This window comes from Microtus oregoni, unplaced genomic scaffold (assembly GCF_018167655.1).
Source record: "Microtus oregoni isolate MIOR12 unplaced genomic scaffold, Mior012 000052F_000, whole genome shotgun sequence".
Lineage (NCBI taxonomy): Eukaryota > Metazoa > Chordata > Mammalia > Rodentia > Cricetidae > Microtus > Microtus oregoni.
Window position 1 is genome coordinate 1,463,903 of NW_024543812.1, and position 13,335 is coordinate 1,477,237.

General features: G+C 40.8%; 1 protein-coding gene across 1 annotated transcript; it reads left to right on the top strand.

The window, feature by feature from the left end:
• The first annotated feature begins 9,924 nt into the window (after nucleotides 1–9,924).
• Nucleotides 9,925–11,386, top strand: LOC121437334 (protein LDOC1-like). The gene has a single exon (XM_041637206.1). It carries the CDS (start codon nucleotides 10,123–10,125, stop codon nucleotides 10,573–10,575), a length of 453 nt encoding a protein of 150 aa, XP_041493140.1. The 5' UTR covers nucleotides 9,925–10,122; the 3' UTR covers nucleotides 10,576–11,386.
• The last annotated feature ends 1,949 nt before the right edge of the window (nucleotides 11,387–13,335 follow it).

Genomic DNA, 13,335 nt, shown 5'->3' on the forward strand with positions numbered 1-13,335 from the left:
GGTCTGTCTTTCTTAGAATTTAACTGTGACTACACAGATCTTCCTTTTTTATCATTTTGAATAAACAGTCATGATTATACTACAAATAACGTAGAATGTTATCCATATTTTGTAGTAACCTTTATTTTGTCAAGTTCCATTTAATATAAAATTAAACATTAAGGAGTTTTAGAGACTGTGCATTGTTTTCCTGTTGGCCACAAACACCAACATATTTTCAAGCCTTCTTTGGGAATCATAGAAGAGAAATCTTGAAACAGTTTTCTAGCATCTTCTTCACTAATTAAAGTCTGGCAATGAGAGACATTGACTTAAGACTGAGAAAGTGGTTCAGAGCAGCCTACTACATGATGAATTAAGTTTCAGATTCACAGGGGCTTCTTGCTAAGCAGTTGAGCAACCTTCACTTCATTCTGGCAGAAGGTCAGATAAAAATCACAACAGATTTCCAGCCCATAGGTCACCGAGAGAAAGACAAAAACAACACCTGAATCCCTGAACTGAAAAACAATTCTAACACAGGTTAAAATCAGACTAAATTTCTACTACTAGATAGTTACCACAATGGCTACTGCTAACATCATCAAGTGTGTGAAAATGCCGCCCCTGTACTAGGCAAGCAATTCTGCAGTGTGTACTAACTGAGTGTCCTCTAATTTATTCTGAACTCTCTGTACTCGGAGATAACAACATTGTACAACACATATTGATGGCTCAGTTCACATGACTGTTCTCTTTCCATTTCAGATTTTAAGCTTCCCAATAGTTTTAACTGTACTTCTGTTTTAAATTGAGGTTCTTAAAACCCTTTACTTGCCCCAATTAATTATTTAAAGTGGTTCATAGAAGTCAAAATGTACTGTTGACTTATTTTACTGAATATTATAAAGACAACAGATAAATTACATAGAGTGAAATATGTGCTTCTCCATGTGTTCTGGCTGTTCAGTTTTTTGGCTAGGTTCTTTTAAGTATTTTATGGAGAATTCATTGTATAAGCTTGACTCTTGAATCATAGAAAACAATGTAATGATAGATTGGACTAGGGAATGTGATTAAACCCTAGTAGAATGAATGGGAAAGGCAGCAAGGTCTCTGATAAGATTCTTGGCAGCTCCTCTGTGCATTCCTTCCTTCTGAATATGAAGCCGAACCTACTGGGCAATGAGGGTATTATTATGTTTCACAAAAACTAGATAAGAGAATTCCTTAATGGCCAGTTCTAAAGCAGAAAAGAAGTCTTTCTACATTCCAGAAAGAAAACTGTGGTTTCTACAGCCTGCCTTGAGGAAGATTTGTAAGGCAAGAACTGTAGATAAGACTCAAGATAATTCCCATCCGGTTACCATCATCTCATCCTGTGTCTCATGATGGGGCAATCATCCTTTTGGAGAGTGGGAACATTTTTCTCTATCTTTCTAAGTATGAACTGGCCTTCCACATTTTATTCTTTGCATTTTCAATGTTGTAGAATTTACCAAAAGTTTTGATGAAAATTTTTTTTTCCAATGTCTCTTTCTTTGAGGCATCTTCATCCTTCCTATTCGAATCACTTTCTAATTTCATGTTCGACTTTCCCCCATTGTTTCATTATTTGGCCAATTCCATTCAGTTTTGTGAAATAATGCATGGTTTTGCAATTAGGAGGAAAGAAAGGAATGCAATAATCTTTGTTGTGCTTGCACTGAAATCAGATGCACAATGACTAATAAGAGACTTCTCTATAATATTAAATTTATGTGATGGATCACTTTTCATAGTACATAGCTGCTATTATTATAGTTAGGTGTGGATTACAGAGTTATTAGCAATATCTGATCTTTATGCAACTGTTGTTTCATGTGACATAAAGTTGGTAACTACAGTATAATCGGGGAAGTTGATATTAGTTAGCAAAATGTAGTTGTTTGTTAGAAATTCTTTAATTAAGCACCATAGATGGAGTGATTTGCACAACACAAATTAATTTTCTCACTATTTTTCTGGGTAGAAGAAAAGATCAGGATGTTATCATGTCTATTCCTTCTGAAGGCTGTAAGGAAAGATGTGCTCTAGGCCTTTCTTTGCTTTGCAAATGGTTTCTATTTTCTTTTGTCTTATGTGCTTCACCTATTTCTCAATCTCTTAAAAGGATGCCAGGCACAGTTGCTTTAACTCTTGCCATAGTGAATTGTATTTTAAATAAATGATGAATATAATTTCCAAATAAGTTCACATTTTTTATATGGGATAGGACTTGAATATATACGTGCCATGGGTATGGGACAGAATTCAGTTTCACATGGTAGCTGAAATTTGTGCTTGTGTGATTTGGACAAAGAGAATTCCTCCTGTTTACTAAAGTTGGCTTTAAGTGAAACGCAGTTAAAGTGTGAACTTCAGTTATAATTTTAAAAAATGTCTAATTATGGTGTTATAAAGAATAGTTTCAAGGTCCTAAGAGTCCTCTGTGTTCGAGTTATTCTTCCCTCAATGACTCTAGCCTCTACCAATGTTCTTTTTTTCCATGTCTCTTGTCTGGTCTTTTGAAAGTCATTCACTTAAGACATAACTTTCTAATATTATCTTCTTTTATTTATCAATATGAATATATTTTTACTTGGCAATGTGTATTCACTGTTGTCATGTTTATTATCATTTGATGTTTAAACTTTTACTACTTACTCCAAGTATCAGTCTGTTGAGTTTGTATGTATATATTACATATGTGATGCATAATAGTCAGTGTTTTGTCTATTCATTTTCTTAATGCTCTTTTCTTTGAATAGCAAAATAATTTTAATTTTATGTTAGGTCTTTAATTGATCTGAAATTAATATTTGTATACCTTATGAGATAAGGTATGAGGCTCAGGTTTTCCTATGACTATACAGTAGCTCCAGATCAAAAAAATGATACTATCAATATCAATTTGCATTCCTAAGTATAGCAACATTTTTTCTGTTAATTAGTCTCCAGCAAAGGTAACAAGGACTCCTTTAATGTCTATTTCTGGAGTTGGGGCAGAAAAATACATGATGAGCTTCGCATATTATGTTATTTACTATTCCAGAAACAAAATTCTCAAAGAGTGAAATAGAATCTAGCTTAAAATGTTCCAACTGGATACATCTGGGAAATTTGTGCACTGACATGAATAATGATAGTAACAGATTATAACTTATTGAAATATGAGAATTTCTAGATTCATACTACCAAAAATAAATGGATAGAAAAAGATGTCAACCTCTTCCTTAATAGAATGTAAATTCATGTTAAATATTTAATAAGGAATAAAAAACTATTACTTTAACTTAGGAGTACAAACACCTGTCATAAAATATTGCACTCATGAGTCCTAGACTGGCTGAAAAGCACCTCAAATCACAAATCCTCTTGCCTCTTCCTCCTGAGATTTGATGTTATATCTATTCACCACCACATCTAGCCCAAAAGAGACTTTCTAAGTTACTAGACTACAGTTTTATGACAAAGAAAGACTGAAGAATTGTTCCAGAAAATAAATAGTATAGACTTCTTCAATAAATATAAGAAACTTTTGGATTGTGATCTGAATAGGTAGTACCTGACATTGGTGAACATCTTGGATTATTATATGAAAATCTAAGTGCCAGACCCAAGATTGACTTCTGGAACTAAAGCTTCATTTTTGGTACAATTGAAGGCAATTCTAAAGGGGTGAGTGGATTAAACAGCAGCATTCATCAGTGTCAATCACTATGACTTGTTACATATTTTGAGTTCTGGAGGATAGTGTAGTTTTTTTTGTTTTTGTTTTAGCTTAGCTTTGTTTTGTTTTAGCAAATGCACATCAAAATGATAAATAGAAATGGATTTTTATGATTGTAATTACTGACTGGTTCAGAAAAGGTAATTAAATTATATAGACTTCAATATGCACAAATAACGACACATAGAAGAACATAAAGGAATTTATAAAATTCTTACTTGTTTCTTGAGAGTTTAAATTATTTAAAAGCTAGTTTAAAAGGATATGTCTTTAAAATTTACCATTCAGTTAATTTTCTTATCTGAGTCATACTTATGAGGAGGTCCTTTTAGCTACTTTTTAAAAAAATACAGAAAAAAACCCCAAGAAGTTGAGACCCAGAGATGCTCAAAACTTCCTCATGACAGAAAATGATGCAGACCTGGACCAGTGCCACATGTAGAACTGCTGTGTCATCACCAACACTTGTGTGTTCTTCTTCAAGTTTTTATAACTTTAAGAAACCTTTGAGCTTGCTTCCTACATTTTATTGATCTCCTCTGGATGCTCTAGTCCTCATTTGTCATCTTTTTCATTAGTGACATTTGTCATTGTCTTCACTATGAACTGTGTGATTACATCTCCACTTTTCACAAACAGTGTTGCTCTGGGAAGAACCAGGAGGAGGTGAGAATGAGTCTAGTGATTACTCGTATACAAACTCATCTCATTCTTGCAAAGTATTCCTTCAGAGAACTCATTTTCTATGTTTCAAGTATTTCCAGTACTAACTAGTTCTTACATTTTAAGTTAACCCATATTCCTTAGTTAACTCTTACACATGGCTCACGACTTCTTGCTTCATTTTTTATATGTCTTGATTCCTTGGTGGCTGGCTGGTGTCCCCTTCTTCTTTTGAGAATCCTGTGTCTGGCTGTCACCTCTATAGTTCCTGCCTGGCTACTGACCTGTCAACTTTTTATTAACCAATGAGAGTAATACATAATTACAGTGCACAGAAGGATTATTTCACAGTAATTATGAGAGCAAAAGTCAAGTGACACTTTAGCATATTCTTCCAACTACCCATCCAAGAGTAAACTTTTGTATTTTAAGCTTTGTAGATAAATTTACAGACATTGGGTTAAACAAAAGAGATGAAATAACTACATAATAAAATTTAAATGCTAGTAGTAATGTAGTGGCTGCAAGTCCAGTAAATCATAATACTCCAGTGAACAATTATATGTTAGTGCACATGACACTTGGCAGTTTTCCAGACAACGTCTTGCTTTTCCTGTATCATAGTGATGGAGGACCTGTCACTGGACATACTTATTCATGAGGTAAATGGAGGACAAAATAATAAAATGACTTTCCAAATCCATACAGTTAATAAGTAATAGTGTTGGAACTTGAATTCAGAATTTTCAAAGACTATTTTCTTTACAATGCTTTTCTGAGATGCATTTGGATTTCTTGGGCTCCTTACCCAGTACATCAAGTGGAAAAGGCAGAATCTAGGTCCGTGAGAATGTGTTTCATCAATTTTATGCTCTTTCCTTACGTTTTACTTGTCAGATAAAATCACAGGGCAGAAAGAATTGTTCCTATGTCTTTGCTAACTAGTTAAAATGTTTTTGTGGATGATGGAAAACTGAGCCTGCATTGAAGCAAATAGTGAGTAATACTTAAACAACCACAAATTGTAGCAGACCACTCTCTTAATATCTGTTTCAACAGTTTGAACATTTTGCCAAATATTGCCAGAAATATAGTAAAATGCTAGGAACCAAGTAAGCCTGGAATCTTTTGTGTTATGAGTGTGACTGATAATAAAACTGGACAATAGAAAAATAAGAGCAATAATCCTAGAGACAGCAAATTCTATAATTAGAGTAATGCAGAAATATAAATCTAATGTACAAATAAAAATTTATAATGCATTAATATCTAGAAATCTATGAATTTTATAGATTGCTTTGGTACCATAATTTTTCAGTATCCTTTGAAAGAGTAAAGAGGGTATGGCTCCGAGGTTCTGAAGGAGGGGATATTGTCTAGTAAAAGAGAGAAGGGTGGAGGGAATGAAGCATGGTGAAAAGGCGAGAACAAGAGAGAGAGACAGACAGACAGACAGACAGAGAGAGAGAGAGAGAGAGAGAGAGAGAGAGAAAGATTTTGACTTTTCAGTAACTCTGTCAAACTATATTATTTAGGGGAACAATGAAATATTTAGGAAGTTTCCTGTTAACAAAGTTTCATTCAACTGTGAGATTATTAGCTTATTACTTTTATTAAAAAAAAAAATAAAACAGAAGTAAAAAAATCCCAAACTGTTTCTGGGTGCTTTGATAAGTCAGGCAAAATGAAAGACACTTTCTTACTCCTGTCTTATGTCCAGAAGTCATTAAACCTTCCAGACTCAGTTCCTAGATAAAGCAATCCTTCAGTGTGCTTGGCTAAGGAGGTGGTGACACGGTTTGGCTCTGAAGAGTGGCCAGGATCTTTGTCATCTTACAAATCTCTCTTTTAAATGGGCTTCTGCAAGTTGTCCTCTGACCTGCACACACACTGTCCCTGCCATGGACATGCATATGCTTGTGCCGAAAAGTACACAAAATTAAAAAAATAAAAAGCTCTCTGATGCTACTTTTTTGTTCCAAGAGGCATATCTTAATACCACATGTGCTATTTGTGCCTGTTTGGTGACCAAGAGATCAAGACATGTCTTTTTTCATGTTTGTTTCAAGAAAATATAGCGCCTGCCTGTTAGGTATATATTGAGGCAGAACTTGGTGCATGGAACGTGGGTAAAGCAAGAAGCTATGCATCCATTGTCCTGAGTCCTGTGTTCTTGACACATGATGTAGTCAGAGCAACCACAACGAAGTTAATGAGCCTGAGAAGAGTCATAGGGACTGCCATTGCCGTGACTCCTTTACCCAGATCTAAAAGAACATTCAAGATCACTTGATGGGGTGAAAGAGAAAGAGGAAGTCTACTTGAGCCCTGGAGCAGGGTAAAAGGGGACAGATAGTCAGATGGCTCTTGACACTGATACCTGAGCCATATGTCACCTGACAGCTGCTTAAGTGAGCACTAGCCTCTATATATGCTGTCTAATACTGATTTTGAATTTTCTTCCCCACTTCCTCAGTGAGCCATCCCCAACTGCCTGCCTCTACTGCCTGCAAACTTGGAAACATTGTTTTAAAAAGTCTTTGCTCAGCTCTGTGTTTTTTTGAACTGGCCATTTCCTGCCCTCCAAGATCAAAGGGCACCCTAGAGGGAATCTTGGTGTTTGTCTTATCTGCTTTCCTTCATCCTGTGGCTGCAGGAACAGGACAAAGGTAGTCCAGGCCTTCAAAATGTTTGACTTTTATTAAGAGACAGCCAGCAAGCAGGGAGAAAGCTTCCTGATCAATCTTCAGTTGTTTTCTCTACGCCCTGCATCCAAAGTGTGTGTTGTTTTCAGCTATGTATGGGCTCTTTCTATCCAGTTATCATGAGCAACAAAGAGCACTGTCAGTAGCCTGTATTTTTTAGGGTGCCTCTGGGGCTGTTAAGGAGGTATCCAGTGCCCGGCGTTGAGATTTTCATTTAATAGCTCATGTTTTCAGGAAGTAGCACGGTCTATCCATAATTCCATTTTTTACATATTATATTTGCTTATTTAGCTTACAAACTAGTAGATTTCTATCAGGCTTCTTCATGTATCCTTAGTCTTGCCTATCCCAGCTATACCCTCGCCTCTCCCCAATCTTTTTATCCCCAATTAATCTTTAATCTTCAGGAACTCGAGGAGTTTCTTGTCTAGTAGGAGTGTTAGCAGCACAGGAGAAGACAAGGGCTCATACTTCCTCTACAGTCTCTTTTTCAGCAGTGCGAGGCTTCCTTTTCTCTAGACTTGAGCTATGGCTCTGATTTTCTCCTCTTTGCCAGCCTCCCCCTTCCATGGCTGACAGATCAGTTTGATTGTAAAGGACTAACTAAATGAGAGTGCTTTCAAGGGTTTGTCTTGTCATTTTTATTTCATCAGTTATCATTTTCCCAAGGAGATTGTTTTAGGGTCCAAAGTGGAGCTTACTGGACAATTGGAGGGTATTTCTGAGTACACTATGTAGCCACCTCTTATTTTTTCTCTCAATACCTGTGCCTCAAGACCCTTTCCTTTGCCAGATATCTGTGGAGCCCCTTCTCTGGACTAGGCATGTTTGCAGGCACTGGGGACAGAGGGGCTGGCAAAGTCAAGCCCCTTTGCCGCACTGACTTCCCTTTGAAAGTTGAGGCAGGTGATGATATTTAATATGACGAATACTATGTAGATAAGTGAAGTAAGGGTCAGGGCTATGAATTGCTGATAGAGAACACACATACAGATGAGACAGTTTGGAAAGCCCTTTCTGAAAGTAGTATAAAGATGAGGTAGGCAGGTAAAGGGGAAAAGAAGATAGATAGAAGGGACAAAGGTTCTGAGGGGAGGCCAGAACTGCGTGATATGTATGGGGACAGGAGACCATATGAAGAGGGCATGGATAAGCGGGGCCCTGTATGTTATGACCAAGAGCTTGCTTATTATTCAGAGCAGCAGAGGGGAAACTGCTGGAGAATCAGGGAGATCCAACTGCCATTCTAAAAGTGTTCTGAGGCTATTCCAGAAAATATGCTCCAAAAAGGTAAGAATGACAGCTAAGGGATTAGACGTGACAGAGGATGAGAGAAGGCAGGGATCAGGGTAGCCGAAGTTATTGAATTTGGAGATGCATTTTAAATAGCAGACACAATAGGTATCAGCTCAAGGCTCCTGGCCCAAACTTAGTGATCAACAACTAATTACATTCAGAATAGGCAGGCAGAATAATTTTACAGCGCTCATGGCAGTGTATCAGGAACAAAGACACTGATAATAGGAATTTGGAAAAATTCAAAGATAGGATGCTTACAAGTGGATACCGTGTGTTGATTTTGGACGTCTTTCTAATGAAACTATTATTTCACAACTGGAGAGTAGTCCTTGAGTATTATTTATTTATTTATTTAATGAAAGAGGCACCCCTTTGAAAGACCCCCACAGTATAGACAAACAGCTAAGCAGCAGCAATGCCAGGCTTAAACTTTGGAGCAACGCAAGTAACATTAGAGCAGGGAAGTTCGACTTGAGAACAAGGGCGGAGAAGCCAGGCAAGATATCTGCGGTCAGCCGGTCAGCCATCTGGCCCCAAGCGATAAGGAACCCGCAGCTGGCCTGCTCTAATGAGAACCTCCCGTTTGCTTAAGGAAACAGGATGCCTATAGTCAGCACATGTGCCCAACTTAGAATATCAGTAATTCACAGAAGAGACAACTCCCCCTATGAAAGATCCCAGCTTGGCTGCTGTAACGTCATTTCACAAAGCTTTTGATGAACGACTGTAAGTGCAGAGTAAGGTCAGGGTCCCTGGCTGCAAAACAGGATATTTATATCCATAGATTCGGGCAGGACATCAATTAACAGGATATCTGTTCCCATACATCTGTGCTGGGAGAGGAAAAACCACCTGTGCCCCTTGCCCCATTCCAACTGACCACTAACGATGCATTTGCTTCTGTAATCTGCTTCTGCTGCCCTCTTTCCTATAAAAAGACCTTCCCCCAGTCTGCAGGCGCGCTTTGTCTTTCGAGAGACTAAGTCGCCCCAGGTACCTGTGTACTGAATAAAGCCTCTTGCTGTTTGCATCCGAAGAGTGATCTCGCTGTTCCTTGGGAGGGTCTCCTTAGCCTGAAAGACTGGCCCACCACTGGGGTCTTTCACCTTTCGTGTCTATAAGACTCTGAACTCAAATGATGTCCCCTGCAGTGTGGCCCTCAGAGCAGTGTTATTTCTCTGGGAGAAACTTAAACAAACAAGGAAATGTGATAAAAAAGAATTACTCTAAAAAGTGCTGATGGTGGCAGGCCCACAAAGGAGCACTGTATTGGATGAACGGACTGGCTGGAGAGAAGTTTCAGCTGGCGCAGACCAGCCCTGAGTGCTGAGTTTCTATGCCCTAAGCTCACACAGCCCTCCACTGTGGCAAGCTTGGCTAGCCCCCACCTCAGCCTTTCTCCTTCAGGCTGGGGGAACTGGCGGGGGCCTGCGGCGATGCTCCCTTGGTCACGCCCTCCTCCTCTGCCCCCCCCCAGTCCCACCCCGGCCACACCCCCACGCCATCCAGCCCCGCCCCCCGCCACGCCTTCCTCACCGAACTGTGCTGGCGCGGGAGCAACCTGAGTGACCTTGTGGGTGGAGCTTCCGCCACCAGCTAGACCCTCTCTGCGCCTTGCCACGGTCAGCACTCCTCTGAGGACACGCACTTCCTGCTAGGCCTCCGTGAGCAGCTCCGCAGAGCAGATCCGAGCCCCTGAGCCCGAGTCCTTCCAAGCGATTCACCATGGTGGATGAAATGGTGTTGCTTCTGCACGCGCTTCTGGTGCGCCACCACGCCCTGTGCATGGAGAACAGCCGGCTCGTGACACAGCTGCGGTTGCTGGTGTGTGAGCGGGCCACTCTGCTGCGCCAGGTACGTCGGCGGAACTGTCCGGTGCCCTTCCCCTCAAGGTTTCACGGCGAGAGCGGCCGGCTCCCCGAGTTTGTTGTGCAGACGATGGCTTACATGCTTGTGAATGATGATATCTTCTGCAACGACGGCATGAAAGTGGCATTCCTGATCAGCCTCCTCTCCGGGGAAGCAGAGGATTGGGTAGTGCCATACATACTGATGGATAGCCCGATCCTCTGTGATTATCGGGCCTTTGTCGAGGAGATGAAGCAGTATTTTGGCTGGGATGACGACGACGAGGATGATGATGATGATGAGGATGACGAGGAAGACGATGATTTCTAGGCCCTGAGCCCCCTGAGGCCTAGAGGGGGAGGGCCCTGCACGCTGCCTCCTCCCTGCCCTGACCCGCTACTCCTCCTGCCACCGCGCTCCCTTTGCATTGCCATCCTCTCCCCTGCCAGTCACTTCGCTCCTTCATCCCTTTTAGTACTTGTCTTTGTTCCAGTAACCTGCTGAAAGTGCTTGAGTTGGGCCTGGGCCTTTCTCTGAAGCTCACACTGTTCAGCTTCAACCAATCCAGGCACCCCTATCCTAATCTGAACTGTGTTTTGAGCTCCAGCCTTTGTCCAGGCCTGTGTTTGAACTGGTCCGACCACCTGCATTCCTGCCAGCTGGCTTCCACTGGATCGTCATCCTACATCTGCCCAGAAACGTGTGCCTGTCACCTCACCACCACCACCCACCGCATCTCTTCTGCAGCCATCCACCTTTCAAGATAAGGACCAAGAAGAAGATGACGGAATTGGCTACACCTATTCAGACTCTGATTTGGACAGCTCACCAACCCCTGAAGGGGCCAGTCTTACAGCCTGGTTAGTTCTCCTACTCGCAGGTTCCTCCTCTGCCTGACCAGATTGCTGCAGGAGCCTGATGTGCCTGCCTGTCAGTTGTAATGTTGATGTTTCTTTTCTTGTGTGCATCAGTTTTGCACAGCTGTCACTTTTCTTTCAGAATTGCAGCAGTCCCACAGATGTGTACATATGGACAAGTAGTACTAAAATAAAAACAAGCGAACAGGCGTTCAGCCCAGATCCCCTCTAGTACCTGGAAAAAGCAATGGCATTCTTTTCAATAAATATCAAGCACTGCAAAACTAGAACAAAATTGTCTTTTCATGGTTAAGAGCTTTTATTTTCTTTTGCCGTTCTTATCTCCATTATTTCATTGAGATCAGGGAACTTGATTCAATTCTAGTATTCTCACGTTCATTTCTAGTCTCCAGAAGACAGATAGCCTAGGGTTTTAAGCACTTTGGTGAAGAAATATTTTCTGGGGCTTCCAAGGTGGCATATGAAGGGGTGGCTGAGTAGGGGGTATATTATGTCATATTAGGTCACTTTGAAGAGTGAAAGGGGCATTATTAGTAATTCAACTGACAGTGCAGGCATCTTCTTGGGTATAGTAAAGGTTCCTAATACAGCATGGAAGTTCTATCCATTGTCTGGACTGTGGCTATTGAGCTCAGACATCCATTAACTAACTTAGTAGATGATAAGGTGCTTAAGCTAATGTTAAATCTTCCATCTTGATTGATGGGACTCTAATCAGTACAGCCTACACTTAACCTTCCGCCCTCCTTTGGCTGCAGTCCTTACAGTTTCCGTTTATACATTTGCCTCAGATTGCTGCCCATGGAAGTTGGCAAGATGCTTAAATGCTTCCTGAACTAGACCCTGGGCTGAAGTTAGGGTTGCCATCTCTGGGCACAGAGGGTTCAGAGGCAGTGAAGGAGTGGGCAGAGTGGGTACTAAGAATAAAGTATGCAGCTTTGTAAGTTTATTATACCAGGTTACCTCACTGAAATGAACTTGAAAGAGGGGCTATACATGGGGACCAGGAAATAGCAGGGAAATCTAACGTTTTCTGTATCTACCTGAATGTCTTCATTTTATTGTTCTGAAAGTCAATCCAGTCTTAGCACTTTTGATTGATTTAGATAATACATTACTGTTTAGCACAATTTCCGGGATGAAATGGGATGCTGATCATCATATGAATAACCTTACAGGTGTGGGTTGAAACAGATCCTGCCCATAAAGCATTTAAAATAATGCTTGCTCTATATTCAGTACTCCACAAGCATGGGTGATTACTTCCAAGCCATTGGAAGCATGGCTCAGCCAGCAGCTTGCTTACTATGAAATTGGCTTTACTAGGAACATGTCAAGGTGACCAGGAACTGAGCGGAGAGTGAATATAAAACTGAAAAGAACCCGTTATCTCTTTGGGGCTCTTACAAGAAGCCATCAGGAAAAACATTTTGCCTGGTAAGTAGACAAAGTTCAGAGCAGGAGTCATTTCTGGGACTTAGGACACTTGTTCTCTGGAGGGTGGGGACAGGTGGGGGTAAGGAGGACTTGGTAAAGAGGCCAAGGTCTGGGTGGAAATGGGACTGTTCCAGAGCTGCCGTGTCCAATGTTCCAGAGCTGCTGAGTCCAATGCTGCTGAATAAAGAGGATTGCTGGTGATTTGGAATTCAGTTGCCACTTTCTCCCTTCTCATTGGAAAATACAAAAATCCTTGGAAGAGTAACACATACACTTGGAGACATCACCAATTCTTCATCACTAGAAATAGGGGGATGTGGGATACTGGTGGGATAAGAATTAAGGTATGCAGAGAAGAGCTCTGATACATTACTGCATGCAATGCCCTTGGATTCATAATGGATCTGTATTGCTGCTGAGAGGGTACCTGGGCCTGAGGCAGAACTATAAGGGTGACTGGGGACAGTTTAGGGTAAGGGAGAGAACCTGTTCTTGACTGTATCTATGATGAACCCTTTGTGCTAAAAGTTGAGGCTACTTAACAACTGTCTGTTCCAAAGCCAAGCAATCTCCCACTCCAGTGGAAGGGAAGGGTCTGTGCTTAGTGAGGCTGCCGTGCCAAGGCAATGTTTAAGGTACGTTCAAGGTAGTTAGGCCTAGCAGTTCTGAGCTCTGAAATGTGTGTTTTCTGAGCGCATATAGATGCATATATGAAGATTTCACAGCTTTATGTGGGCAGACATGTAAACGTAATGTGGAAAAACAGGTTATGCTG

What these genes read in the sequence shown, in the direction of transcription:
- LOC121437334 (XM_041637206.1), top strand. Translation starts at nt 10,123, where the DNA reads ATGGTGGATGAAATGGTGTTGCTTCTGCACGCGCTTCTGGTGCGCCAC.